Genomic DNA, 27168 nt, shown 5'->3' with positions numbered 1-27168 from the left:
CTCGGAGCTGCTTCTTCGTGCGTGCTTTCTCCTCTTATCGAATTTATGTGTTTATTAAATGAAACTGGCGTTGATAATATTGCGGATATTTTTTTTTTATTTGTTGACTCATCAGTTGAATTGAACGTAATTGATTCTCGATTTTCTTTTTCAGTGGGCGTTCGGCGTACTTCTATGGGAACTAACGACGCTGGCGCAGCAACCTTACGTCGAAGTTGATCCGTTCGAGATGGCGTCCTATTTGAGGGACGGCTATAGGCTTGCCCAGCCCGTCAACTGTCCAGACGAGCTTTTCGCTGTGATGGCTTACTGCTGGGCAATGTCGCCCGACGAGCGACCCACCTTCAGCCAGCTGATCGTCTGTCTGCAGGAGTTCCACGCCCAACTCACCAAATACGTCTGAAGCGATTGCGCACTGGCAAACGCCAAGATTAATCGGAGTAGTGACTTTAGTCATTGTAGGATCGCTCTTTGATCGAGAGGGCCATGCGAGCGTAACTTTTTGCGAATTGACGGATTCAGTGCTGATTTTGAGATTTTTGTTTGTAATGACACTGCTGTATTCTTTGAAAAATCGCAAAAAAAAGAAGCAGCGTTATACTTAAAAGTACGTTGTTCTTAGACGAAGAGGATTGAGATAAAATTGCGTTGCTTTTAAAGCCAAAATTCTTGATAGTGGATATTAAGACTAAATATTTTTTGTCATTCTCTTATTGCAAACACTGATCAAAACGAACGGTGTACAAACAGTATGTTTGAATGTTCGTAGGGTACACTGAATCTTAATACGAGTAAATCGAGTTGTTATTAAATGATAGATCAGCTAACAAAGTATGTTTATTCTATTAATCTTAAAATCAAAATAACCAGCCTAGTGCGAAAGATATTTAAGATAACTTATGACCTTTCAGCAAAGAGTGATTCGATTGTTAAAAGACTCGGGAATGTCGAAGCATCACAATCATAAAACTAAAACAAAAGGAGCTTACAGAATAAATTATAAAAGATGTTATAAAGTAGATCGATAAATATTTCAAGTTTAAGGGAATCATTAAAATTAGGCTAAGGTTCGAATTTTGAAAATGACTTAAACTGGTTCTTTGATTTACTTGAATTGCATTCAATTTTTGCGGTTTTCATCATTCTCGTTTTATTTTAGTCTCTTGTCTGTGTGTAATTCATCTCGAGCTTGTAAATATTTGTAACGTATTCTGACTTATTTACTAATGTAAGTGATTTATAGCATTTAAGATTCCGAGACTTTATTATGATTTAAATATTTTAATTTTGTTGAAAATTTACTAAAACGATATGACGTTTTGTGAAAACGTTGATCTCATCGAAGGAAAGTTAGAACTGATGAAAAAGAAAACATTTTGTTGAGGGCTCTTGCCCGTCTTCTTGGGACCTCTTGTGTCATCCTATTAGAAGGCGTCAAATTCGAGCGTGCCAACACTTTCTTTTGTATTTTTGTATATACTTAGATAAGATTTAATCGCCGCCGTCTAGCCTGTAGTACCGCGAAAGTAATCGAAATTTCCATTTCGTTCAAAAGACTATATGACGTAAAAGAGAAAATCAAATCATTGCTTGCCAAAATTTCAGTTCATAACAAATATTCACGAACTCTCTCTGACCATTTCGAAGCGCACAAGCTAAAAAAAAAAGTAAACGTCCGATTCGAAATAGCGAAAGAGAGTCCATAACTTATTGCTCTCGATAAATATAATATCTCTATGTGAGTTGCACGAAATGATTACCGAACATGCCACTGCACAAACTCTCGCTTCGAGTATGGAGATTGTCGAAACCACGACTTTCGCCTTGTACACCAGCCGATCACACACTGTAAATATCCAGTAGCCTAAAAATAAAGAAGCCTGTACAAAGACGAAGTAATAAAACAAACTAAACTAAACTGAACTGTTGAAATTCTGACATTTTCCGCATCCGTCCTCCGTAGTTACCTTGAAACTCCGCCCAGCGCATCCCGGTGCACCGATAAATCTCGCTTCTCTCTCTCTCTCTCTCTCTCTCTCTCTCTCTCTCTCTCTCTCTCTCTCTCTCCACTTTATATTTCGGTCTAGCTACTCCGCCCTTGTTACTTATACATAGTTCGTCGCGCGTTGCACGTGCCTTCGGCGATAAACAGGAGCAAAAGAAAGAGTTAGGAGAGGCAGCGCGCGTGAGACAGATATTTCGACTTTCCTCGAAATCGTCCGTCAAACGAGGCCTGACAAAATTAATGGGCGACGCGACGACGACGTCTTGTTTAAAATGACTAACGAGCCACCCCTCGTGAAACCGGATAGTGTGTCTTCTCGCCTTGGTGGCTTTGAACTGCACGCGCCAGCGACGAGCGCCATCCAATTATACTGCATTACTCGAATGAGCGGAAGCATTCTCGCTGTTTTGTTTTCTCGATGCTCTTGCCTTTTTGCTCGGCACACTCAGGGCTAGAATGTATTACGAGCAAGATAGAGACACCGAGCGTTTAGATTAACGAAATTCTTCAGGTTGGCTTTCTATTTTTTTGTCAGTAAGGTAAACATTTTAGATTCTAATTGAAAGCGTTACATTTGTTTTTCTTGCTCGCGTGGTTAATGGAACGTCCCTTTTTTTGTCATTCGTTAGAGCTATTTTAAAGCACCATCTTTCTACTCTCGCGTAATCAATTTCAAGTCTGTTCAATCGATTTTACGTTTCATGAAAAACATGTTACGTAAAAAATAATACGAACACGTGCGCGTATGCGTGGAATTGGAAATACCTTTGGAAAAGGGCCGGAATGCAACAGTCAGGCATATCACGCGGGACATCGGCCAGCAGGTAAACGCAGCCCTGCGCTGTATTTCAACCTGTGCACATAAGAGGGGCCCATAGTACCTAAGCCGACCATCCGAAAATGACGTGCATCAGTAGTGCAACAGCGACTGCCTGCGTGTGAGTTTGTCTCTGTCCTCGCGTTACGTTCAAACTTTTAATCAACGAAAAATGCTGTGCTACCAACGATCTTTCATTGTCGTACTTACGATTTTGGCCTTTTTCACAATAGGTACGACGTGTACGAATTTATTTTAAAAACGTCTTAAAATATGCTCAGATTTTTTAATTGTAAAAAAGAAACCGGTGATTCAAAATTTCGTTTAAGAAAATATGCATACGAGGAAAATAGTTGTTGAACAAATAATTGTGTATTTCAGGCAGTTTTGGCATAAAATGCTACCAGTGCAGCAGTGACTCAGATCCGGAAGGTGTGGACAACTGCGGCACCTATTCGAAATTCGACAAAGAGAGGAACGTTCCCGTGGAATGCACTAGCGATGACTCCAAAACGCCCGGCACATTCTGCGTCAAGCTGACGCAGCAGAGCCCTCGTGGATTTATATGTAAGTATATAGGCGAAGAAAGCTACAACTTGATTTCATTAGTTTGCAACTTTGTCAATTTTTTATTTTTCTCACGATTGATTAGAAATTGCTTTGTTACAGTTCAGTAAAAACAAAGTTTTATTAATGATTAGTATAGTATTTCATGGTATTTTTGGTTTTTAGGGGACGGAAGATGGAAGAAGGTGATTCGTCGCTGCGCTTCCGTGGCAAGCACGGGTGTCACAGGCGTCTGTAATTGGGGCGTTTACGACAACGGCGTCTACTGGCAGGAGTGTTCCTGCTCCAATGATTTATGCAATTCGGCTGCGAATCTCAATTTAAGCTTTGTTGCCATTCTCGCTATTTTCGCGACGTTTCTATTCCTCAGATAATATTGAACGAATGTTTGGAAAGAAACGACCCAAGAGAATTATGTGCTTTACTGTGCCAAGTGAATCTCGATTAATCAAGAACCAATGAACAAGTGAAATTTGAACTTTGTAAGCGTTTAAAAAATAATTTTTGATAACTTTTTTAGACAGTTAATGTTATATCTACGAGATTAACACTCTTCTCAAATACTGTGATTTAAAGAAAAATATAGTTTTATGTCATAGATTTTGTAAAATACTGAACTGTAATTTGAATCCTCCCAACTATTATCTATATAATTGTTTTGAATCTTTGGTGTGAATACTACTACTTTAAAAAAGATGTTTCAATTATTATATAAGTGCTCTTAAGCAACATCTTTCCAAAAATATAACGACAGTTGCGAACTCCATATTTACCAAAAAATGTCACAATACACTCCGACAATCCGCAACGACCCACTAAATTCCCATCAGTCCTCAACAAACACCATATAGTCAAGCTGATCAGTCATGCGAGAGGCGAAGCGACGTCCAACCAGAGAAGCCATCAGTCGCAGTATAAATATTTGCGACGCGAGTCGTGCATTAGACGCTGATCGTGTACGTCGGAACAAACAAAAAAAGGACACTCGCAGGAAGAAGCGGATGAAGGAGGGAACATGCGAATAGTAGCGACGCGTCGAGCAACATCAGAGATCATTCGTCACGGCCCATTAGTCCGCCAGAGTCGCTTCCTTCTCTTTTCGCACTCGGCGGTGTATGGTATAAGGGGTAGCACAATGCCCTCGCTCTTTTATAGAAACAGTTATTTTAAAATTCGAAGTGGCATTTGATTTCGATCGAACGAAACGCTACAGATTGATAAAACAGCAAACTAGTTGAGTGGTCGCCTTTAAAAAAACCAAACGCTTATCCGCAGCCTGTCATATACACCTATCTCGAAAATCTCGCAATCGCGGAAATTGCAGAAACTGCGCGCGCGAAAATCCAATTAACCCGTTTCCTCCCTAACAAGCTCATACAGGCGCATGCACAGAGACCGACAGGCGCAACATCTCGCCTCTAACCAGCGTTGAAAAGCCTCAACTGCACGCACTCCGCACGGGCGCGTGCGAGAGCCAGAAATAAAAGCCTCACGCGCGCACGAAGAGAGAAAAAGAGTATACAGCGCACACTGGAGCGCGCGTGCGAACGCTCATTTGCATAGCTGGCACAGCCTCGCGAGTGGATTGATTTCCCCTCAAGAGAGCATCGATCTGCCGACTTTTTTTTGCGTCCGTGTGCGAACTGTTTCGTTTTTCTTATTTGCACGCGATTTCACCTTGTTGATAACCTAGTGATCCGAATGGATAATTAGTGCGTGATGTATTGATGGGATGATTAACGTTGGCTGGAGTGAGTACTCGTGTTTTTTTTCTGCGCGAGTGTCGCCGGGAAGAATGTTGATTGTATAACGAGGCAAGAGATGATGATGATATAATTTGTATTGCTTATTATACATCGTATACAGAGAAGAAACGTGTATCGCGTGCTAGAGGAATTATTCCGATGCGAGTGTCTGGGAAAGGGAATCGCAGAGTACTTTGCCAGTCGCATGAGAACCATGTATGCCTTTATGTAACTCGTTCGTTATAATTTTTTTTTTTCGTCTGGAGAGCGAGGTAACGTTCGTTATATTTAACTTTGTTTTTTATTTGTTTATACGCGATGAATGGACATAGTGATGTCAGCGGTCTATAACCGCTCGTTGATAATGAAATTTAGAACACCTGGATTTATTAATATCTTCCGGAATCGATTAATGAGAGATCCTCGCTTGGCGCGTTTACCTAGAAGCTCATTTTTCCACAAAGCCATTTCCACTTTGGAAGAAAATTAAGCCTAGGGAACAAACGACATCGATCACCGGGCCGGAAAGCTGTGATAATAGAATTTTTCAAACACAACCACGCGCCATTCACGTGGCAACAATAAGCATCCCTCAGTTGTCGATCAATCGTCCCCAATTTATGACGTCATTAAATTACAAACTCATCGCACAATGGCTCGGAGCAGTCAAAAGCTTTATTTCCCGCGTATTCCTTTTCTGTGTACAAGTAGTTATGATCAGAATGACGAATTACGATTGTACGATGACTATAGTGATGGATCTGACGAAAGGTTAGTTAATTGAAACGGTATAACGATTGCACACGCGAATAAACTATTCAATTCAGTTGCGCTCGAATGGGTAAGCACTAAACCAGATCTATAATTTCTGCGTAAACTCTGGTGAAAAATTCAGATATCCCGTTACGAATTGATATTCAAATGAGGCGTTGATCACAATTATCGTTGAATCTCTTTGTTCTTGATACTTTTAAATAAAAAATTGTTTTCAATCGCTTCGTGAAAGCCGTTTGATCTTCCTGAACTAAAACGCTCGGTCTAACTTCCCTCTTTACAACTGCCACTGTACACAGTTTTCCTCAAACTGTACTAATTCCTAGCGATGGGTGCACACTCTTACAATATGCTACTTCGTAAAGAGGTCTTGGCGCACAACTCCGGGGCACTTACGCTTCAATCGAGGGGCTGTACAATCTCTTATGAGAGAGAGAGAGAGGCAATCTCATTGACCCCCTCCCCTCTATTATATATAGTCTACGTCTATAGTCTACAGCATGCGCCATAACTTATTTATCGGCAATTCTCGAAAGCGTCGCGCACGCGAGCGCTTTGTTAACGGTTGATTGTCACGTATTTGGGATCGACTATTTTTGAAAGATGCAATGATTACGTTTACTTTTAACTAGTTACATATTTTTGGAGGCCCTATTTGATTTCAATTGTGGTTGTGCTTCATATGAGAAAGCTATAAACGCAAAATAGTATTTTTATTATCTTATACGTTAAATTCTTCCATGTGAAAGTCTGCCCTCGGTATACTATAAAATAGTAAACACTTCTACTTTTTGTGATTTCTATTATTAAATTTTGTCCTATCGCGTGGAACGAAGAGAATCCACCTATCCACATCCCTGTCAGTCTGAGGTGGAGAAGGACAGGGTGGACCGAACCAGAGTATACATATAATATAAGAATATATTTCTCAGTCGTGATATGGGGAGGAGTCTATTTATATGCAATAACTCATCTTTAACAATTATTGTTGATCTTCCCGAAACGATTGCGTTCATCACGCGTTCCAATAAAATGCTAATGAAATGTTATCTTCCGCCAACGCAATTGTATCTGATATAGTCCTCTAGATGAAAAAATAGGATCACCGAGGTCATAACCATCGTTACCCGCACGAGATTTCTAACGTCAATAGTATCCACATTTCTAATGAGACGGCGATCGAAACGTGATCTCCGAGATCTTTCGATCAGTCCACTGATATAAAATCCACGGTGATCCTGAAACTTAGTTACAGTGTTCCTCAATCCCTCGCCAAAAGCAGTGTCGAACGATAGAACCAACTTTCGCACAAAATGTTTGTCAAACTCATTTTCGTCGCTTTCGCTCTGCTGATACTAAAACCAGCGCAATCCGCCGAGATACTGTCAAGGCTTGAAGTGGACGATTCAGAAACAAGCGTTGCTGAACCAAGCATCGAAGCCGATTCGAATTCAGAGGACGAGGAGTTGACTACGATCACGATTTTGATACCTACCGTCGTTACGGATGGCGAAACAGCCAGTGGGATAATCGATGATAATCCTTCCGAGAGTAAGGAGGAGTTGCCGTTTACGAGCAAGAGCCAGATGAGCAACGAAAACGTAACTGATTGCTAACACCTTATATTCTATAGTTTAGCGGACAAACGCTTTGTTAACACTAGGGTCGATGGCATTTCTATTATTATTCAATATGTTTGATACTACTGATAATTTACAATAAATCGTTTTGAATCGTAAACAACAAAGTCTTGATTTTTTTTTAATTCCTAATTTTACACGCTGTCTGATTGCAAATGCAATTTTAATATTTTTTGTTAAATTTTTGTATACTAATTTATTGCATAATATTTAAAATATACTTATCTTTCATTCTCAATTCAATGTTGAAATGAGTAACGAAAAAGTAGCGTCGAAATTAGCAGTCGCTAATTACAAACGCAAACGTATAAATGCCACCAAAACAGAATCGTTCGCAAAAAAAAGCACCATCCTCGCGTACACCCATAACAACCGTTTAGCAGTTCGACGTTATTTTTCCGCGCGTCTCTTTTAAGGAAGCGCCAACGTATTATTTCGGGACCAACCGGTTTCTCCGTACGCAAATGCCCAGCCCGAACGAGGATAATCAGACTCGCGTGTTTCGCTATTTCTGCCAAGCACGTAATACAAGATCGTTAAAGAATAATCTCACGTAATGCTTTTTCCTGCCTCACGTCTACTCCCGCAGAGCGACGATTTCGACCTGTTGCCGATGTCCCCGATGAACGACTTGCGGCTCAATCTGGCCCGCACGAACGATTCGGAGACACCCGGTGCTGGAAATCTGCAGTTCAGCATCTTCACGAGCAACGGAAACGGCTTGCAGATATTCGACAGTATCGACAGGCAGCGCCGAGGAAACAATCACCCGGACTCACATCTGATCGATCCGCACGAGCCGCCGCAGATGCAGCTTGTCGACAACACCCTACGGGTATAACGAGCGTTTTTGCGGTTGTTATAGTACAGTAGTTTTGGTTAGATTATTGGTTGAAATAACGTTGACACAGAAGAAGTATTAATTTATGATTGTAGAAATATTTTTATTTTGATAATTTCATCGGTCGAGTAAAATAACCTTAGAGAAATTAGTCAATTTCTGGAAAGTTAAATCACATTCAATATCGTATTTTCCTAACAGCTAAATAGGATATTTTACGCGCCGTCTGTACAAAATTACTTAAGAGTATATACTTTTTATCATCGTCGTAATGAACGTCATTCGTTGCTCGGAAAGTTATTTCGTGTATTGTATTGCACGTTTATTATACGAAACTGAATTATGCGTAGAAATAAAAAAAAAATAGCGTTGTACACGTGGCAACGGCAATTTTTATTCGTATAAAATTTATTGCTTTTTAATTTGAGAAAAATAACGTTAAAAGTTCATTCGGGGATCCTTTTTGATTGATTTACCTACTATTATTATGACGCACGATATATCTTTCAATCGCTTGACATTGCAAAGTCAAATACTGATTCTTCTTAATGACTCTAAAATAGCTTTATCGTCTCTAACATTTGAAAAGTAAATTATTTACGAGGAAACTGCTCGGTAATTTAGTTACTTTACAATGGACTGGCATAAAATCTCTATTGCGTAACAAACCAGGAGAGAACTGCATTCTTGCGTAGAATGACATTTGTATGTTCGCAAATTTAGAAAAATTGAAAAGATCCCAGTTACTAAGGAACGAATTTTTTTGTCCTAACAGTTGGTGGCGATAAAGTCATCAGTCGACGACCTGGCAATGAGGTTCTTCCCGAATCTACACGTAGTTAGACGCTCGCCCCAGGATCATCAGTAAAATCAGAACCAATGAACGTTAAAAAAAGTCCACTCGGATGTCAAAATAAAAAATCCGCGAATCTCGCATCGTGTACAATAGTAATAAAAAAAAGAAGGAATGTATGTCTCTCACAATAATCGATAAATACAAATCATAATGTAAAATATATAAGCGTATGTAACGCGCTCCCGTCGATCGAGAGCGCAAAAACTCATCGTCGTCTACTTGGCATTATAATTATATTGAGGAGTATATAACGTGAGATTACGCGCGTACGCAACGGGCATTGGGTACTCAAGGATCGTGGACGGTCTTGTAGGTGACCTTGCCGTTGTCGTTGACACCGATGGTGGCCGACTTGCGCGAGGTTTGCTTGCCGTCTGGGCCGACCGCTGAACTCGAGCTCGAGCTGCTGAAGACGCCGTAGCTGTTGCCTGACGGAGGAGGAATGCTGTCGCCGAAGCGAGAGAAGATTCCGGGTGCGGCCTTAGGGGAAAGAGGAGAATTGTTAGATTCGATTTCACAACGGGAATACTTTATTTATAGCACAGTGTGGCTAAAATCCGCTGTTAAGTCACGAATAGGCGAGACTTGCGGATTTTTTCAGTATGTGCTATAAAATTTTATACGATACTCTTGACTTAAATTTTAAGTCACGCGTATCGTAATGTACAGTTATTTCTCTCGAAGAAAAATTAAATAAAATAATATCCTACCGGGTTGATTTGAGCTGCTTGGAATCCTCCATTTGGTCCAAGACTGGCACTGGCAGAAGCCGATTGTGGTCCTGTGGAGATGGAACCTCCGGAAACGGGAATGCCGCTAGGAATACCAAAATAACTGTCAACGCGATTGCTCTGGTCCCAAATTCTGTTCGATTAAATAACAATATGCTGGTTAGCACTAGCATTAGCTGCGAAAATGTGGATTATATACATGAAGTATGCGTGTTTATTATGCTGTAATCAATCACATGCCGTGAGTGATAACAAACTGAAATATGGTTGCGTATTTTTGCATTGTGCTGTGTTATTGACACTAAACTAATAACTTAGAACTACTTGTCATGTTTCTATAACTAATCATGACAAACGTTTATCTGCGAACGTTTTTAAAAACACAAATAAGCGTATAATGAACACAAATAAGTGTTTTCGCACGAAGAATGTCAGAAATTATCGATGCAAGAAGCTGCTGAAAAAATTGAGTACATCGAATGCAGCCTTGACAGTGGTCGATGATCATGTAACGTTATTAATTGATGCTACATGTTGATTATGAGATGAGAGTCGGTTGCATCGATTTGAGAATCAAAATAGTACCCATCACCTATTATTATTATCATTGCTTGTGAAGGGAGAAGCATAAACTGTGCTTTTAGCGCCACCAAAACCAGAACGAGAGTTGACTGAAGTAGCAGAAGACGCGGAATTCGGCGAACTGTATGTGTTCACGTAAACTTGAGCATTAGGATCGACCATTCCTCGATCGTTGGTTATAAAGGCACCGCCAGAGGCAAAAGTACCACCGCTTTGAAATGGAAAATTACATCGTATAATAAAATCTGAGAGTTCATCGTAAGTCAATTTTTTTTCAAAACTTATTACAACGTGGTTTTATTGTAATCTTTTCCTCGTTTGATAGCTTTTACATCAGAAAAAAAACTGCTGGAATCTTTGAATTCTCGGACATGACGCTACATCGTCAAATCGTCAAATCCAGTGTAACTCTTTCAAAAATTCGAATCTTATTTGACGATGTTAAATATTTCAATCAAACTAAGAATATTTAGTTAGTTTACACAATAACCATAAACCTGTTACCCTCATACACTTAAACGTTACTCACGCTTGTTGTTGAGCCTGGATCTGGGCCTGAAGCTGCTGCTGGAAAGCCTGTTGTTGGGCCTGAAGGTTAGCGAAGTACTGCTGGAAAAGGTTCTGGAAGTCCACGGGGTTGTAAGCGTTGTAGGTAGGGATGGTGTTGAAGTAAGGGTTCGCGTACGGGGTGTTTCCGAACGAGGCACTCGCCGAGTATCCAGGACCGGAAATTGAGCCGTAGTTGGGTCCGGCATTGGTGTAAGCTGGGAAACCTGTGAAATATGAAACATTTGCTTTAGGTGGGTTGAGAAAATTAGGTCTATAAATGATTGTATATACACAGAAAATATATGATTATTTATATATGTGGTACTACTGTACAGTCATATTTACAATGTGAAGTTTAAAAAACTTCTTTTGGTTAGGATATTACATAGATAGTTATGTATTAGTCACTGGTATTCTATAACGCACAGCATGTTGGATTTTGCAATAAATTTACAAATCATGCAACTAAATCCAGAGGTAAAATAATTCCTCTTCTGCAAAGATCGCACACCTGTGCACCCAAACTATATACACACATATTTCCTTAAGAACTAAGAACTACAATCGTTCATTGTTAGATTACAATTAATCACTAACTACGGATAGCTCACAGGATGGTATTGGCGAATACAATTACTTGCAAACAATAAAATGTTTTAAATCCACAGGATATATAATAATACCGATGAATGATGAAGTATGGAAAAACATTCAACGATGATAGTACGAGTCAGAGCCAATTAACAGAAATAATCAAGCGTCGAGTGCACCAAAAATCCCCCGCATGTTACGTTCTATACAGCGACGATTACACAAACTCCGGTGATATCTTCTATTGTTCTAAAGCCCATCTACTCCTTGATTACTCCTTTTTAATATTTCTGCACCACATCCTACCTGCACCAGGTGCACCACCAGCGGGACCATCGACTTCTATGGCGACCGATTCGTCGTCATCGGGGCCGAAAGAGCCTCTCACGCCAATGAACGAGTCCGACACGACCTTCTCGATCTTTCCACCGGGAACCTTCTCGCTGGTGTACTGAGGTGCTCCACCACCAGATCTGCTGGGGAACGACGACGAGGCCGATACCGATCTGTTGGGGAAAGCCGGTGCGCCTCCGGATCTACTGGGGAAGGAGGACGACGAGGCCGATATCGATGCACCAGATCCACCGGGGAAGGCTGAGGTGGAGAAGGTTACTCCGTTGTTGCCGGAGCCGGAGACGCTGCTGCTGCTCGAGCCGGGGAATCCAGAGCTGGAGACGCCACCGCTCGAACCGGGGAAGCCAGAGTTGGAGACGCTGCTCATCTCATCTGATCCGGGGAAGGTCGAGGTGGAGACGGTTCCTCCCGAGCCTCCGGCGCTGGCACTGGCGCTCGCGCTAGCGAAACCCCCGGCGAAGGCGTTACTGGTGCCAACGTTGGAGTCGCTGAAAGCTGGCCCAGACGGGTAAGGATAGTCGTAGGGACCGGAGGGTGAAGCGGGCAGAGGATTGAAGCCCCAGGGTGCAGCGAAAGCTGGATTCGGCGGGTAGAGGTAGGCGGGGGGAATGTTGTTGAAAGGCATCGGTGGAAGAAGATTCGAGGCTGGCAAACCGCCGGCCGCTGGCTTGTCCGTCGGCTTCTCCTCTTCCTCGGGCTTTATACGGTTGAACAGCTGGGGAGCGCCGGGTTTGGGCTTTTTCGTGCTCTTCGGCTTCTCCTTCTCGCTGACCAGCGGTTTCACCGTGGGAGTCTCGTCCTCTTCCTCCTCCTCCTCGTATTCGTAGTCTGGCGACGGCGTCGTCGGGGCCGCGGTAGTCGACGGCCTCTGACGCTTTCGCGTTTTCTTCGGCTTCGCGCTCGTCGTTACTACTGGAGCCGGCGTGGTCTCTTTGACCTCGTCTTCGTCCTCTTCCTCGTCCGGACTAGTAGTGGTCGGCTCAATCGTCGTCGTCGCAGCTTCTTCGTCTTTGCTCTCCTCGTTAGTGTCGCGCTTTCTCAAGACGAGAGTTCGCGCCTCGCTAAGCTGGTCATCCTTGAAATTTTCGTCCACCGATTTGCCTTTGCCGTGCGGAAAATAGAAAAAAAGCGTTGGTCTAATGATTTCGGCGTGGAACACCGCAGCCGTTTAGCGGGCTGTTTACGTAAAGGTTCGTATGTGTATGTGTGTATTGCTGCGATGGTTTTTTCCGTGACCGTTACGACGGTTGGTGCTTTGGATAATTGGCATTGGTTTGGCAGTTATTGCAGAATTGTATACGTCAGTGCGAGTCGTAAAGAGAAAAGTTATGAGAAGTTTTTGGCTGATATTCATGAATAGATCATTCGTAATCCTCGAAAATACTACCGTTGCTCTACGTAAGTATTCGTGATATTCTATGATGCATCACCACGCAGCAATTAGAATAGCTTTTAGTGAAGAAAACGACTTTTTAATAGCTGCTAGTGAATTTCTTTAAAGCAATTTAAATAGTTGAATTCGTTATACACGTTCTGAAGCCGATAAAATTGTTTCTGACCTAAATTATTGCAATTTATCGGTAAGTAACTTTCATAAAATGTTAACTTAATCTATGAACGAACTCTACCATGCAATGAGCAAATTTTCTACAATCTACAAAATTTCTCCTACATTATTGCTATCTATTCACTAAATATACTCTACATCTGTCAAATCAAACATACTTTGCAAACCCCCAAAGGCAAACGAAGAGTGAAGAAATGAAGCAAACAGACGAAAAATCCCATATATGTATAATATATACGTTTCTTGTTTGACTTTAGATGTAATACAGGATAGGGTCAACAGAAATCAAATAGAAGCAAGAGAAGGGACTACATAAACGTCTGTGTATACAGCGTGAAACGAGACAGAGACAGCAAGATTGCCGGGTGTCAAGGTGAGTGTTTGAAGAGGTCGTCGTTGTCGTCGCGGTGGCCTGTTCCGGTACATACGCTGCTGGACAAACGATTTTTACGCGCCGTCGCCTCGACAGTATGTATATATAACCAGCATACGCGAAACTTTATTATTTACTCTGACTCTTCTTCTCGCGAAGCTCGCGCAATCTGGATGAAGGATCTTTTCCCGCTTTTTTGCAGCGGAGCGCGATCTTGAAGTGAATCTCTATAATTAGAATGGCTTCATCTGCACTTTATCGCGACTTCGACGCGCGAGTAATGTATTTACGTAAAGGAATTTGTTGTATCGGCCGAGGCAGGTCTGCGTTTTTTTTTCTTATATATAGTTTTGTTATGTGTGGCGGAGCGATGTTTATGCGCGAAAAATCGGTTTACATAATGGCTTCGCTGCGAGAGCTGCTGGATATACCCAGGCGTTACAATTATCTACTTAACGATATCGCTGGTGCAGAAATAATTAGATTAACTCTTCGTTATGAAATAATCTGAAGTATATTTATGCGTAACTATATAGTTTTGTAATAAGCATTTGCTTATATTATCGGTATAATTGACGGATGATGAATCTACCTGCCCTTGGCTGTCACAAAGGGATTCGAACCGCTTCAGCATACATAAATCATAAAAAGTCAAACGAAGGCATTTTTTACTCGTCAACATCGTCCAACATCACAGATCGGTAATAGCGCGCATCGGTATGAAAAACGATCGCAACGTTTCCGCAAACACTCGTCAGTCAGAAAAAGTGCGTGTACGATTGCTCCCCAAGAATAAAAGCTCAAAGAGCGACAATAACTTTTAATAAAAAAAAATAGCTGCAGTTGAAAAATAAAGCTCTAAAAAGCACACTCACTTGTCGCCAGCTGAGTGCCCACCAGCAGCATCAGCGCCAGCAGATAAGTAGCCCTGATGGCAGCCATGACTATTCCTTGCCTCTTCTATTTCACCGTTAAAAAACAAAAGAGGAAGCACATGTATTCACAGACACTGGGGGCTTTTCGCACGAAAAATCTCGGAGCTGCTGTTGTATAGAGGTGTTGTGCGTTGTACAAACCGTTGTGCGGCGCGCCGGTTCGCAACGGAATGACTAAGTTGCCGCGTCCCGCGATCATCTTATATAGCATTCGGACGCATTCGAGCGCCTCGGGGTATGTGTGTACACACATACACGCGTCGAGCTCTTCCTCTCCGACCGGCTGTATTATACGACTATACGCGTGTATGTAAGTATAAGTACGCGATGATGGGAAGGTGTGGAGACGTAACGAAAAAAAACGGGACTGTTGATTCTTACACGTGGCCGGTGTACAGCGGTGAACTGCGCTGCGGCGAGTTTATAAACAATGGAGACGGTGTTAACAATGGAGGAGTTATCGTTTTGAGAGATGGAGATTATTTTTTTTCGTGGGTTGGAGGGCCATGCACGTGGGTCGTGAGCTCGGAATAAGACGGCTCGGTAATTACAAAATACTGACGAGCGAAATCGGTAAACCGGTATTTCGGGAGCTAGACTTTCCGGCATTCGGAATAGTCGATTTTATGTTTGTTTTGGAATTTTAATTTTATCCAACTCGTAATAGCGGAAAGATCGGGTGCTTTGGATATTTGAAAACTCACTTTCTCACGTGTAGAATTTTTATTTCGGTGTGCGGTTTTTTTTTCATGGAAAATATTTTTTATAAAAGTGATTAAAAAGATTTTTTCAGTGCTGTTTTCGGTACTATATTTATCCACTGCGTGTTTATTTTCTTGAGATTTGCAAGGATAATCAAGATACATCATTGTGAACAAAAAAAATTTTATGCGAATACATTATTGAGACCAATTTTTAATCAAACAAACAATTGGCTCCACTGAAGCTCAAGATATGATCTCTGAAATAAGCAATTAATTTTCATATATCCTTAAAAAAAATTGTTCCGTACAACGCATAACATCATCGTATTGCGGGTGTATACATCGCAAGATCATGGCCAAGGTTACGCAAATAAATAACACATAACGCGGCTTGTTCATCCTCACGATTTTTTTTCTTCTATCAATTGATTTATTGGGCGCGAATCAATGGCTCTTTTAACTCCTGTAAAGTCAACGTCGGAATCAAACCGTGTCGAGATGCAGGAGATAAAGAATATTAAAAGAGAAGAATCATCGGGACAAGTTGCGTTCCAGGAAACGTAGTGGATCTACGTCACGAGTTTCCCGAGTTCTCCCCATTGTCCAGCTTCTCGTAATTTTTTTTTCCGAACGCGGGGTAAAACACTCAGCGACTCGTGTGTGTACATAAGATACGCTGTTTATCGATGACTGATGGGGAATTGCGGCTCTATTCTGAAAGTAATTGTTTTGCGTCATGCTTCGAAAGAGAAAAGTTTGAGTGAGCGCGGAAAATGGGTTTTCACGGCAAGATTTTGGTGTAAACGATTATGCAAAAAATTGAAGCTGAATAAAGGACAGGAAGTTATAGTGAATCATAAATTGTAATAGTGTAATATTCTATAATATGTTTGATTAGTACTGATAAGAAAGTTACGTGAATATATGGAACTATTTATAAGTTTAACTATTGTCTCGATTCACAGAATGTTCGATAAACGCCTATTCACTACTTTTTGCATGCGTATGATTCCTTTAATATGAGCTGATCGTAATTCGATGTACTTCTCGTTCATTTCAGAGTATCGCATCTCATAGCGGAAAAAGTTAGTTCGATCGTCATTTAAATGCGTAGAAAACACCACTATAATAGCATTATGAAAGTTTAAAAAATTGGAAATTAAATATCGAAACGTTTCAATGACTTGCGAAGAAGTAAATAAAATACGAGAAGGAGTAAACAACTCACAACAACTTCAATATTTCCTGCCGATCGCAAGCCTATTAAAAGCAAGAAGCGCGCCGAGAGAAAAAGGATACGCTAATGAAGTTCAATTCTAATCGAGCACGTTTTTTCCGCGGCCACGTAAGACACCAGGCTCGAAAGCCCAGCACACGGCGAGGCCATTATCGCGGCGCGCACATCGATAATAACAAGCTGTACGCGAACCGCCGACGCTGTGCTATACAGCCGCAGCAAGCTGCGCTGTGAAGAGCTGCTGAATCGCGGCGCGAACTGCCGACGTAATCGATGAGGGGCTGTTATAGCGCTCGCGCGAAAGTGCCAAAAGGGCCCGAGGAGATGTTCTCGCGCCGTAGAGCGCTTGAGAACGTGAGCAGCAGCGAAGAGATACTTCTGCGATTTGCTGACTATTGCGAGTGCGCGTCGGTTCGTTTGCAGCGCGAAGCTTCTATTTTATATTATATAGGGTCTTGGATAGAGTTTGTGATGATAAAAATGTTGTTTCGTTATGGAGTGGAAGATTTATCGTTGACAGGGGACAGTAAAATATTGTGTTTTGTGATTGTATCGATCGGAGTGAAGGGTCGGAGGTTTTTCCTGCCTAACTGCAGACCATGATACACATTATGAAATATCTAAATGATGATAAAAAACTAATAGCAATGATGATTTCGAAAAATTATAATGCACGAGGAAACTTTAGGCATGACGCTATCGCGAACCTACCATAAAAATCCGCGTAAACACGCCACGAAAAATAAAACTTTCATTTTTAACAATGACTTTACCCAAAGACTCAGTCACCTCGGCAACATCCTCTGCGCGCATCAAAGAAGCGCAGGGATTTCCATCTTTTCGCGTCATTTATCATATCGCATCCAACGGTTCCCTTGAACGCGCCACGCCGTCATTTTTCGCGCGCTCTGACCCTGACAGTGAGCTCTATCATCTTTTTCTCTTCGCTCCTTTTTTTTCGCGAAATGCGCGATGAGACGCGTTAGTCGCAGAATGATATTTCGACTTTATCAGTCGCAGAAAATCTCGTGTATAAAAGCCTGCGGCGGGAGTTTATCGCGGCTCTCGCGAGGCGGAAGAGCAAATTTCGTCATGTGTACGTTCGCGTGAGTGGAATCGCGGGCGAATGGGGAATCCCCACTTTTGCGTTGGAGAATCTGGATAGGACACGGCGGTAGGTGTAGCTACGGAGAGAAGTAAGTTCATTGATCTTGGGCTAGACCGCGAAAGTCCAAACTCACGAGTTTGTGCAGTTATACTTATACGCGCTGTACATTTTTTGCGCGCGATTTGCGGACGAGAGCCAATGTCGATCGAGTTGCGAGAACGGAATAAATTAAGCGCGGTGAATTTTTTTTGCTAGCGTAGAATTGCTGATTGGGTTTTTTATTGACACATATTATAATTGAGAGGATTTAGGTTGCTGGTGACCGCAAAGACTTAACTATTTTGTAAATGGGTATATTGATAACGGATTAAAAATATTCGGTCATCCGAAAATCTACTTTGCGGTTTATTACAAAATCGTTACAAAATTCCAAGGTGAATTTATTAACATATGAAAAGGACGAGTTGGTTAGATAGCGCGAAACCTCTAAAATATTTTCGTTTGTAATGTTGATTTAAATACTTCTGCCGTTTTTAATTCAAGACGCATTATATACATCAAGATGAGTTTCGCTATAATTGTCGAATACTTTCTTGAACTTTTCCATCTATTTATCAACCTACGCATTGCATGGATACGAGATAAATTTATGCAGATATTTTATTACAAGATATCTTTCGGGGAAATACAGTTCATGGAAGAGAATATTGATTTGCTAAAAAGCTTATATAAGACTGTAATATCATTTTTAAATCAGGAGTTCACGCGGTTGCGTATTTTGATTTTTAATCATTTGTAAAGTGTAAAATACTATGATGATTATCCAAACTCTGATACTTAACCGACTGCCAGATATTGGATAAATTTACAGCATCGGAATGCGCAATTTAATTGTAAATTTTGTTGACATAAACGAAGCAAGCAACAGATAAAAAAAGTAATAACAATTCAAGCCATTTCGAATTCTGGGCCACTAGGCGAACAAAAGGTTCTCCCCATACATCCCCATCAATTATCCCGACACCCAGACGAGCATTAAAAAATCCTCACGTGCCCTTAAGTCTCGTTCCCAACGTACTGCATTCCCGCAGGTATAAAGGTTACCAAGTCGTACATATTTCCAAGCTGTGTATAGCATCTCCCGGAATTTCCTTCGGCCTTTATCTTCTTCGGCGTATTGTAATGAAACGCCGGGAACGTTCCGGAGCGAAGGAAAACCTGCGCTGCCTGCTTAAGTGTTTGGACCCACAGATGGAACCAGCGATACGTTGCAGGGACTGGCTGGGAGTCGACTCCCTAAGGGTTTTCAGTTTAGAGGTGGAAATACTCGTAGGGATAGCTATATAAAGTGTGGATGAGCAAGAGCCAGCTTCAGTCAGAATTCCATTCTCGCACCTGAAACTTGTAGTCGCCACGTTCGGAAGAAAGATGATTGGAAAGACGATTGTACTGCTTTCGCTGCTGTTGCTGTGTGTTGTGTTTACACCGGCTCAAAGTGAGTATTGCTTCGAAGGATTTGCTTGTGAAGTGTAAAATCATGTGAAACGTATACACTTTTTAATCGTAGTTGGAAATTTTAATAAGCTTAAGAAAAATAAATTGGAAAATTTCATTGCAGGTGATCCTTTGCGAAGAAAAGCAGAAGATAGACCTACGACGCTCAACCGACAAGGCCGAACATTCGGTTTCAATTGGTTCGGATCTCGCGATTGGCCACAGTTTCGTCAGATCTGGAGGCTGCCAAGTTTCCCAACGATAAACGGCATGTCGAGCTTCTTCGAGGACGAACAGTTGCACGAGAACTTCCACAAGAGAATCTCAGACCTGGAAAATGGACAGCGACGCATCGTCAACTATCTTCGCAAGCTTAGCGGTGAGTAGTCTAAAAGTCGTTCCTACAAATTTTAAACAAATCCGTGAATTACGATTTATTTTATACACACGACTGACATAGAATTGACGAATTACCATACGCACCTCTAAAGACCCCACAAACACCTAACAGTACACACCGTTTCTCTCTCTCTCTCTCTCTCTAATTACAAAAGCCAGAAAAATGGCGCCTGGCGTATTCTCATGCAAAGCCCATTATATACACGCGCACACTACAACGCCAACAGTCAACGACCATTATAACGGACAAGCTTATGTAAAACCCCCGTGTCATCTGTCTGCGCAGCCGATAAGAATGCAAATGGACCCAGCAGCAGCAGCAGCACTACTACACAGCTGCCGGAGTGTCTCCCAACACCGGTCGCGGATTCCGTTGATCCTCCAGCGGTTCCCATTAACGCCACGGGAATTGCCCCAGAACCGCAAACTTCGACCGCCGCATCCACGACGACCACAGTCGAGACGAGGCCGAAGGACGAAAAAACCGAAGCCGCGACGACCATCGACTACGTCACGACGGAGAGCACGACCAGCGCTGACAAATTCGCTGATAAGAACGTGGAAGCGGTTACTGTGCCCACGAAGGTTTCGGAGGAGTCATCGAAAGGCGCTGACGAGGAGACCACCGTAGCGCCCGAAAGTTACGATTCCGAGGAAACGAATGAATTGTTTGTGTGAGATGGTTTGGGGGGAACTTCTGTATTGACTGATGGTATGAGCGAATCTTGACTGAATGCGATGTTTACTTTTAGAAATTTTAGTTCGGTTTAACTTTTCGATGCGACTTTTGAGACTGCGAACGATTATTGTTTGGATTTATTTGTTAATTAAAACTCAAGACTGACCGAAGAGTTATTTGTAAATTGTGGATTGAAGGGATACACGACTTAGTTTTTAACGATATAGATTATAAGAGTGGATTTTGTATGCTGTGCATTGACTGAATTTGATTACTGAAACGAATAAAAGGATATCATATTGAAATGCTCCTAATCAGTATTCGTTATATTACCCTCAGGTCGTTTTATTTTACCTCGTTTAAAAATTAGGTCACTGTAATAATCCTCATCATAATATTCTCGATCGCGATAAAATTTTTCCAGAACTCATAATTGAAAGTAGGTTTCGAACGTCGTTAAGAATTTCTAAGAGATTAAAACGTCATTAGTCTGCGGAATCGATACACACTAGTACATTTAGGATCAAACTTTGTATTCAATATACTCTTACGAAGGCACTTGAAAATTTTAATATTTTGCGTTATTCAATGAAACAAATGATTATTCACTTTCAAAACTTAAAAATTTCCTTCTACAATTTTCACGCGTAAGTATCCGTTAATTGCTGCAATAATTATAAGAGCCAGTAAACTTTGCCAACAATTTCCTTCGATTTTATGGTTTAAAAATACACGTTGAGTGCACTATGACTGTGCTGGGGTTTTCCACAGCTTAGATTGCAATAGATAGAAACAATTTTCACGTCCGATTCTTTTTTTTTATAACTAATTTATCGCTAATGAATTTCATGTATTACAAAGTAGAAACTTGTTCGCATTGAAACACTAGCCTCGCGCGTTTACAAAGCCTGTGTGAGAAAAAAAATGCTTTGAATACAGCGATATATTTTCTTCAAAATTAACTACATAAATACACGTGAAATCCAGAAATCCGCAACCTACAAACGCGAGATCTATAATTACCATAAATCGTCGCCAAATCGAGTATCCTCGAGAACGACAATGAAAATCGTATCCTGCCCCCCCGCCTGCGATCTCGCGAAAATAATCCGATCTTCATCAGAAGACAATCACATTCGTGGGCGTAGGCCGAGTAAGAGCCAGTTCCGAATAATCGTTACTCAAGCAGATAGCCTTAGCCCAGTCTCTCCTGAGGTGCTTCGGGATTTCTCAAGGACTTGCTCGACGTCGTCGTTGCGGTGTGCTCGCGCGGAATGTAATTTTCGCTCGGCGCGCATCGCCGATCGCGCCTGAACAAGTGCACCTGAACGGTTTTCCCCGGCGGTTGACCGATATGCGCAAGATCGGTAGCAAAAACCAATGCACCTACTGTCTCGCTGAGGGAAGGGGAAGGGGATCGTTTGTGCTTATGGGAGTGCGCGTACAGCGCGAACGAAAAGGAAAGGTGTCGTGGAAAAAAGAGAAGAAAACAAAAGCCGATCGGCCGGCGGCGATTCTCGTAACCCGTGAATGACACGGAGCCGCGTGCGCGCGCTGCGTATGAGTCTGGTTCGCGGTGTCACGAAGTAGGACGTCGCGCGCATGATAATTAAGAATCTAAGGTCAGTCGCAGTCTTTAAAAAAGGGTCGCCGATCGCTAGACCGGCGTCAGAGCGAATTCAGTCATCATGCCGTGCATCCACAGGTGGTGCGTCGTTCTTCTTGCGATTTGCTTGCTGCAGTTCGCCCGGTGCGGTGAGTGTTTTTTTTCTGTTTTGACGATTAACCGGTGCATTAGTGTTTGGTTGTTGTGTGTTGAGTGATTTAAAGTGAATATTTCGTGTGCGATTATTTTTTGATTTCGCAAGATTTTTTGTGTGATCTGAATTTAGGATTCCATCAAGGATTAAATATTGTGTAATTTTGCTATAGGAATAACCGAAGTTCTTGATTACTAATAAACAGCTTCGTTTATTTTTTTCTTTAATTAATTTGTTCGTAGTTGATGGTAATAGTTTATGGCATTACTTAAAAAAAATAAATTTATACATTTAAAAAGAAAATATAATAATATGTGTTAAAATTTTGCACACATCTAAAGTATCCTTGGAACTAAAATAACATAGCTATAAACCACGAGTCATTTTAAATAAGAAAACCAGTGTTGACTCCTTCGGCGGCTTGTACTCTTAGAAATGTAAAATTCACGCAAGCTAGTAAAAGTATTGCTTTAAAAATCATAGATAAGACACTCTCCGAGCACAAAGATATCAGTATTCCAGTTCTCTCGATATAAAAATTCGAATCTAAGTAGAACACACTGCGAAAATCTTTACGACTTCTGTACCGCCTCGAACCAAAAGCTCTTACAAAGATAGCATCTCTAAAAGCATTTCACTTCGGAATCCACTTCCACAAATCGATCACAGCAAAAACCACCGCATCGCGATAAAACAACCAAAGCTATCCTCGCCTATAACATCCTAGCAACAAAAAACCTTCCGCTATGTATAGTCCCGTGGCAAAAAGAGAAAGAAATCAATAACCGTGCGGTCCGACAAAAAAAAGAAAAAAACAAACCACGCCGAAGAAACGTCAAAGCCCGTGTCTATCCGCGTACGCACAATAGAAGCGCAAGAAATTTTTTTCTTCTCTCCGCGCAACAGCGATTTACGGGCGTGCAAACAAGAGCGCCGACAACGCGCGCGAGGAACGAGGTGTCATGAATCGCGCCGAAAAATCTCTTCGACAGCGCAGCAAGGCGCGATGGCAGAGAACCGGTTCTCCGGGTCCATAAACCCGCGCGTATTATACGCGCGTATACGCTGCTTGTGCCTTCGTTCTCGGAGTTCGTGTACTGGCGTAACAGGCTGACGTCAACCAGGTGTGCGTATGCGCGCGTGTATACACACGCGGGCGTGAGCGCGTGCGAGACGAAATTCGAACGAGCGTGCCCTTGTTCGCGCGTATAACAATGCGAGGGGAGGTGCACGCGCTTCGTTTTCGTCGTTTTCTTTTTTGTACGCGATCGAGTTATGGGATTTCATAGAAGGGCCTTTTTTGTTCTCGCTTTGGGGGCCTCTCTCTCTCTCTCTCTCTCTCTCTCTCTCTCTCTCTCTCTCTCTCTCTCTCTCTCTCTCTCTCTCTGACGCATCGTCGTTAAAGTATAGCTTATGGCTTTTGCATTTTTGAAAACTGATGCGTATTATACAATTTATTTGATGCAACTTTTATTATTTTCACAGAGGATCCCCAAAATGCGGAGGCGGAGCGGCTGCGGAATACACCGCCGGAGCTCAGTTCGGTTGGCGGAGACCCGGCGTTACCGGGTCAAGCTCAAGCTCGATTTTTGCCGTTCTCCGCGAGCTTTTCCCTGAGCGCTGGAGGCAACAATGCCCAAACTTTCAGCATTGCCGGGACCCCTGACGGCATCGGTCTGTCTCAAAGCTCGAGCCATGGATCGGCGGGAACCAACGGAAATCCCGGGTAAGCATAAGTATGTTCATTGTTTGGCGCTTCTTGTATAGGTGCGTAGAAGATGTTTTGCAAAATCACGTGTTTATCGAGATCGGAAAGATTCGGGGTTGGACAGTGACTGTGAGAGATTGGCTCGTCATCGGCTTGGTTCACAAAAGGAAGTGATATTCAAGGACCAGGGTGATGTTATTTTTAAAGATTACAATATTGTTATGAAGATTCGGGAGCGCTTGTTTTTGTTTTGTTTTTTTTTTTTGTATACGAATGTGCGGTTTATAGCAGCGTGACTTGATTATTAGATCGGTATCGGGTGCGATGACGTTATTGTGTACGATGTACAGTGTGGGACGCTTCTAAGCGATCAAAAAAACATTATATGGATCTTCAATAGTTTTGAAGTACCCGATGTTACCAAATTTTTACAATTGTTTATTCGAACTTTAGCTCATTCTCGGCGAGTCAGTCGTCGTCGGTAGCAGCCGGTCTCAACGGCATTTCCGCCTCGGACTCGAACGCCTTCGCTGCTAATCACCCGTTGTACGGGCCAACTGCGCAGGCTAATGGCAATTCATTCGCCGTGGGTCAAGCGGCTGCCTCTGCTCACGGAGATGTTGTCAATGGCCAAGCAGTGTCCGGTGCGCAATCTTCCGTTGGTGGAACTCACAGTCAGGCCTCTTCATCGGCTAATGCAGCTGCGTCAGCTGCTAACAGTCAGAATTTAATTCATCTGAGGCCCGAAAGACCAGCGTGGGGTAACGCACAGCCGAATTATGCCAGTGGGAACAATAACGGTAAATTATAATATTAAAAAAATTTAATAAGTAGTTATGATCTTTTAAAACAGCACTTTTATTTTGCAATAAAATTGTTATACTAAAATCTCACCATCAAAAAATCATTAACAGGTGATTATTATTACAACTCTCAAGGCAAACCATCATTGACGATAACCGTAAGCGATGATCGCAATCGATTCGGCACGAAGCCAACGAACGGCTGGTACGAAGTTCCGGAGACTCCTTCTCGCGAGTCCTGGAGACGCCCTGCTTATTGCGATCAGTACAACGGCTGGTACCGCGATCCACGATGCCGTAGTCCCAAGGTTGTTGTTACCAAGCCCACTTACAGGCCAAGCAGACCTGTGTACTTTGAGAATACTAGGGATCCAAGACAGGAAGGTGGAAGGGTTCAGATCTCCGCTGCTTCGGCTGCTTCTTCGGCACAGTCAGGACCCGGTGGATTATCCATCGGTCAGTCGTCGGCACAGTCGCAGAGCTTGGGGTAAGCTTTTTGTGTTTAGTGTGCCTCACCTGATCTAGAAAAAAAAACGCCCGTCAAAAATGACACCCCGCCCATGATAATGACACCCCATCCACCATAATGACACCCCACCCATCATATAGTAGGTATATATACGGCTGTTAACACAATCGTAATCATTTAACATTTGGATCTTGTTGGAGCATCACCAACAACAAAACCTTGAATATGACTTCCAATACTAACAGCCCATCAACTTCGACTAGCCCAGTCTCAGACTTGGCAAATAATTTGAATAAACAAATGCATCTAAAATCGCCATCACCTACACAAAAACGCAGAAAAATAACAATTAAAAGACGCCTGAATCAAATCTGCGAACAAGTATCAAAAATCAAGCTTTCGCCACCACCGCACCAGCAACCGCAACAGAAAATTGTCGACAAAGACGCATTAGCCATGTTTTGCCAAGCTACTACCGTCAAAAAAGGCTCAAAACGCGCACTTACGCTACCCGAAACTCTTGCTCCTCCTTCCCGAAATGTACGCCGAAAACTAAACTTTTAGTTTAATGGGTATCAAATTTTTGCTGACAATATAATGCTAAGTAGTGATATAATAATATATGCTAACACATTATAGAAAATAACCCTCATATATTAATATTAATGTATATTAATGTACAATATACCCTAACAAATTATTAAAAAAAAATGCTTAAGTAGGAATAATTTTTAGCTAAGATCATAAACCTGCGCTCTTTTAGTCTTGACCTTTCGTTTGTTGTTGTTAGTTTCGTCATCGAAAATGACCATCGTTATTAGCAAATGATAGTCCACAATCCAGCAAGGGCCATCGCTATTAAACAATTAACTTTTATCAACTTTTCCAACAACTTTATTCGAAAAACTGAAATCCCAAACCAAAAGAAAGAAGAACTCCAAAAATTACTATTATAAGGCTTCTTTACGAAGGTAGCAATTAACAATTTATATTTTTAAAACACTCAGCGACCGTCAACCTGGTTCCCTGACCATCAATCGCGTCGAAGCATTTGGTAACGCCCAAGCTCACGCTCAGGGTGCCGCTGTACACCACCACCTTGGCCGTCCTGGCAACCTCCAGGCGAGTCTGGGTTCCGGTTCCGCGTCGGCGAGTTCGCGACCTGGTGGTTTTGCTCAGGGAAGCAGTGTCAGCTCCTCTTCGGGAGGCAATACCAACAGCCAGGTCAACACGTCCAGCGGAGGAGGTGGTGCCGCTCATGGTGCCGCCAGCGCTGGATCCGTGGTCACTTTCCCGGGACCCAGCAGTGCGAAGCAGATCATACCCAAGGAGTTCATCAGAAGCAAAAGGCCGAAGGACGAGGATGATTTTGACGAACTGATAACTGACTTCACTGATACTGTTTACGAGTTTTTGGATGTTTGATTGGAGTATATCGGTATTTTTGTATAGAAGTGTGCGATGTAGGAACGAATGAGTGCGGAACTGAATGCATTATTTTGTAATTTATGAGTACAGGCCATTGATTGATTTGCCATTTTAATTTTAAAGAATTGTAAATATAGAAATGTTGTGATTTCTTGAAGATTCGTGACGATTGAAGAATAGTTACCTGCACTGATGAAATGTTCAATATCAGAAAACAACTTATTCAATATATTATGTAGTGTAATTAAATTCTGATATAATATAGTGTATAGTTTAACTCATTTTTAATAAATTATTGTCAACTATCATAGAATTAATTTATTTTGTAGCTTAAAATCGTCAATTGAACAGCATAGATAAAGTAAAATATAAATGCGATGGTTACTGCAAGCTTTTCCTTTCATAACAAAAATACATTGATACGCAAAAATACGATAATTTTTCATACATCA

General features: G+C 41.9%; 6 protein-coding genes across 14 annotated transcripts in view; 5 read left to right on the top strand and 1 right to left on the bottom strand.

The window, feature by feature from the left end:
* Window positions 1-1918, top strand: part of LOC100122409 (tyrosine-protein kinase Drl) — a 40379-nt gene extending 38461 nt beyond the window's left edge. The window contains exon 8 of the mRNA XM_031924267.2: window positions 155-1918. Within this exon, the coding sequence (XP_031780127.1) occupies window positions 155-403 (249 nt within the window). The 3' untranslated portion in view covers window positions 404-1918. The remainder of the gene's footprint in view (window positions 1-154) is intronic.
* Window positions 1919-1995: 77 nt separating this feature from the next.
* Window positions 1996-4157, top strand: LOC103318135. The gene is made up of 3 exons (XM_031924268.1): window positions 1996-3055; window positions 3204-3389; window positions 3555-4157. The coding sequence occupies exons 1-3, from the start codon at window positions 2995-2997 to the stop codon at window positions 3761-3763; spliced, it is 456 nt and encodes a 151-aa protein (XP_031780128.1). The 5' UTR covers window positions 1996-2994; the 3' UTR covers window positions 3764-4157.
* A 2998-nt stretch (window positions 4158-7155) lies between these two features.
* Window positions 7156-9407, top strand: LOC107980729. Its single transcript, XM_016982893.3, has 3 exons — window positions 7156-7509; window positions 8138-8383; window positions 9165-9407. The coding sequence occupies exons 1-3, from the start codon at window positions 7222-7224 to the stop codon at window positions 9255-9257; spliced, it is 627 nt and encodes a 208-aa protein (XP_016838382.1). The 5' UTR covers window positions 7156-7221; the 3' UTR covers window positions 9258-9407.
* On the bottom strand, window positions 8468-15115 carry LOC100678777 (nuclear envelope pore membrane protein POM 121). 8 transcript variants are annotated; one of them, XM_016982889.3, is made up of 6 exons: window positions 14868-15115; window positions 12005-13159; window positions 11088-11331; window positions 10569-10769; window positions 9956-10109; window positions 8468-9725 (listed from the first exon to the last, which is right to left on the bottom strand). In XM_016982889.3, the coding sequence occupies exons 1-6, from the start codon at window positions 14932-14934 to the stop codon at window positions 9534-9536; spliced, it is 2013 nt and encodes a 670-aa protein (XP_016838378.1). In that variant the 5' UTR covers window positions 14935-15115; the 3' UTR covers window positions 8468-9533. The 8 variants fall into 8 exon arrangements, with proteins under 8 accessions (XP_016838378.1, XP_016838379.1, XP_008217803.1 ...); XM_016982890.3 differs by having other exon boundaries at window positions 9956-10061; XM_008219581.4 differs by having other exon boundaries at window positions 12005-13153.
* A 2821-nt stretch (window positions 15116-17936) lies between these two features.
* On the top strand, window positions 17937-20856 carry LOC100122461. The gene is made up of 3 exons (XM_001606017.6): window positions 17937-19471; window positions 19595-19849; window positions 20156-20856. The coding sequence occupies exons 1-3, from the start codon at window positions 19405-19407 to the stop codon at window positions 20545-20547; spliced, it is 714 nt and encodes a 237-aa protein (XP_001606067.1). The 5' UTR covers window positions 17937-19404; the 3' UTR covers window positions 20548-20856.
* A 154-nt stretch (window positions 20857-21010) lies between these two features.
* On the top strand, window positions 21011-26997 carry LOC100678814. Of its 2 annotated transcripts, none has more exons than XM_016983196.2 (5): window positions 21011-22303; window positions 23794-24034; window positions 24470-24816; window positions 24955-25306; window positions 26296-26997. In XM_016983196.2, exons 1-5 carry the CDS (start codon window positions 22237-22239, stop codon window positions 26711-26713), a joined length of 1425 nt encoding a protein of 474 aa, XP_016838685.1. In that variant the 5' UTR covers window positions 21011-22236; the 3' UTR covers window positions 26714-26997. The 2 variants fall into 2 exon arrangements, with proteins under 2 accessions (XP_016838685.1, XP_003425211.1); XM_003425163.4 differs by having other exon boundaries at window positions 24931-25306.
* The last annotated feature ends 171 nt before the right edge of the window (window positions 26998-27168 follow it).

This window comes from Nasonia vitripennis, chromosome 2 (genome assembly GCF_009193385.2).
Source record: "Nasonia vitripennis strain AsymCx chromosome 2, Nvit_psr_1.1, whole genome shotgun sequence".
NCBI classification, from domain to species: Eukaryota; Metazoa; Arthropoda; class Insecta; order Hymenoptera; family Pteromalidae; genus Nasonia; species Nasonia vitripennis.
This window is presented reverse-complemented; position numbering and strand designations above follow the sequence as displayed.

Bases quoted from the DNA above. Each gene is read 5' to 3' on its own strand.
- LOC103318135 (XM_031924268.1), top strand. From the start codon at position 2,995: ATGCTGTGCTACCAACGATCTTTCATTGTCGTACTTACGATTTTGGCC. The intron at 3,056-3,203 runs GTACGACGTGTA...TGTGTATTTCAG, and splicing joins TTTGGCCTTTTTCACAATAG to GCAGTTTTGGCATAAAATGC. The intron at 3,390-3,554 runs GTAAGTATATAG...TTTGGTTTTTAG, and splicing joins GAGCCCTCGTGGATTTATAT to GGGACGGAAGATGGAAGAAG.
- LOC107980729 (XM_016982893.3), top strand. From the start codon at position 7,222: ATGTTTGTCAAACTCATTTTCGTCGCTTTCGCTCTGCTGATACTAAAA. The intron at 7,510-8,137 runs GTAACTGATTGC...CTACTCCCGCAG, and splicing joins GCCAGATGAGCAACGAAAAC to AGCGACGATTTCGACCTGTT. The intron at 8,384-9,164 runs GTATAACGAGCG...TTGTCCTAACAG, and splicing joins TTGTCGACAACACCCTACGG to TTGGTGGCGATAAAGTCATC.
- LOC100678777 (XM_016982889.3), bottom strand. From the start codon at position 14,934: ATGGCTGCCATCAGGGCTACTTATCTGCTGGCGCTGATGCTGCTGGTG. The intron at 13,160-14,867 runs GTGAGTGTGCTT...ATTTTCCGCACG, and splicing joins GGGCACTCAGCTGGCGACAA to GCAAAGGCAAATCGGTGGAC. The intron at 11,332-12,004 runs GTAGGATGTGGT...CATATTTCACAG, and splicing joins TGGTGGTGCACCTGGTGCAG to GTTTCCCAGCTTACACCAAT.
- LOC100122461 (XM_001606017.6), top strand. From the start codon at position 19,405: ATGATTGGAAAGACGATTGTACTGCTTTCGCTGCTGTTGCTGTGTGTT. The intron at 19,472-19,594 runs GTGAGTATTGCT...ATTTCATTGCAG, and splicing joins TGTGTTTACACCGGCTCAAA to GTGATCCTTTGCGAAGAAAA. The intron at 19,850-20,155 runs GTGAGTAGTCTA...CTGTCTGCGCAG, and splicing joins CTATCTTCGCAAGCTTAGCG to CCGATAAGAATGCAAATGGA.
- LOC100678814 (XM_003425163.4), top strand. From the start codon at position 22,237: ATGCCGTGCATCCACAGGTGGTGCGTCGTTCTTCTTGCGATTTGCTTG. The intron at 24,035-24,469 runs GTAAGCATAAGT...TTCGAACTTTAG, and splicing joins GGAACCAACGGAAATCCCGG to CTCATTCTCGGCGAGTCAGT. The intron at 25,307-26,295 runs GTAAGCTTTTTG...TAAAACACTCAG, and splicing joins GCACAGTCGCAGAGCTTGGG to CGACCGTCAACCTGGTTCCC.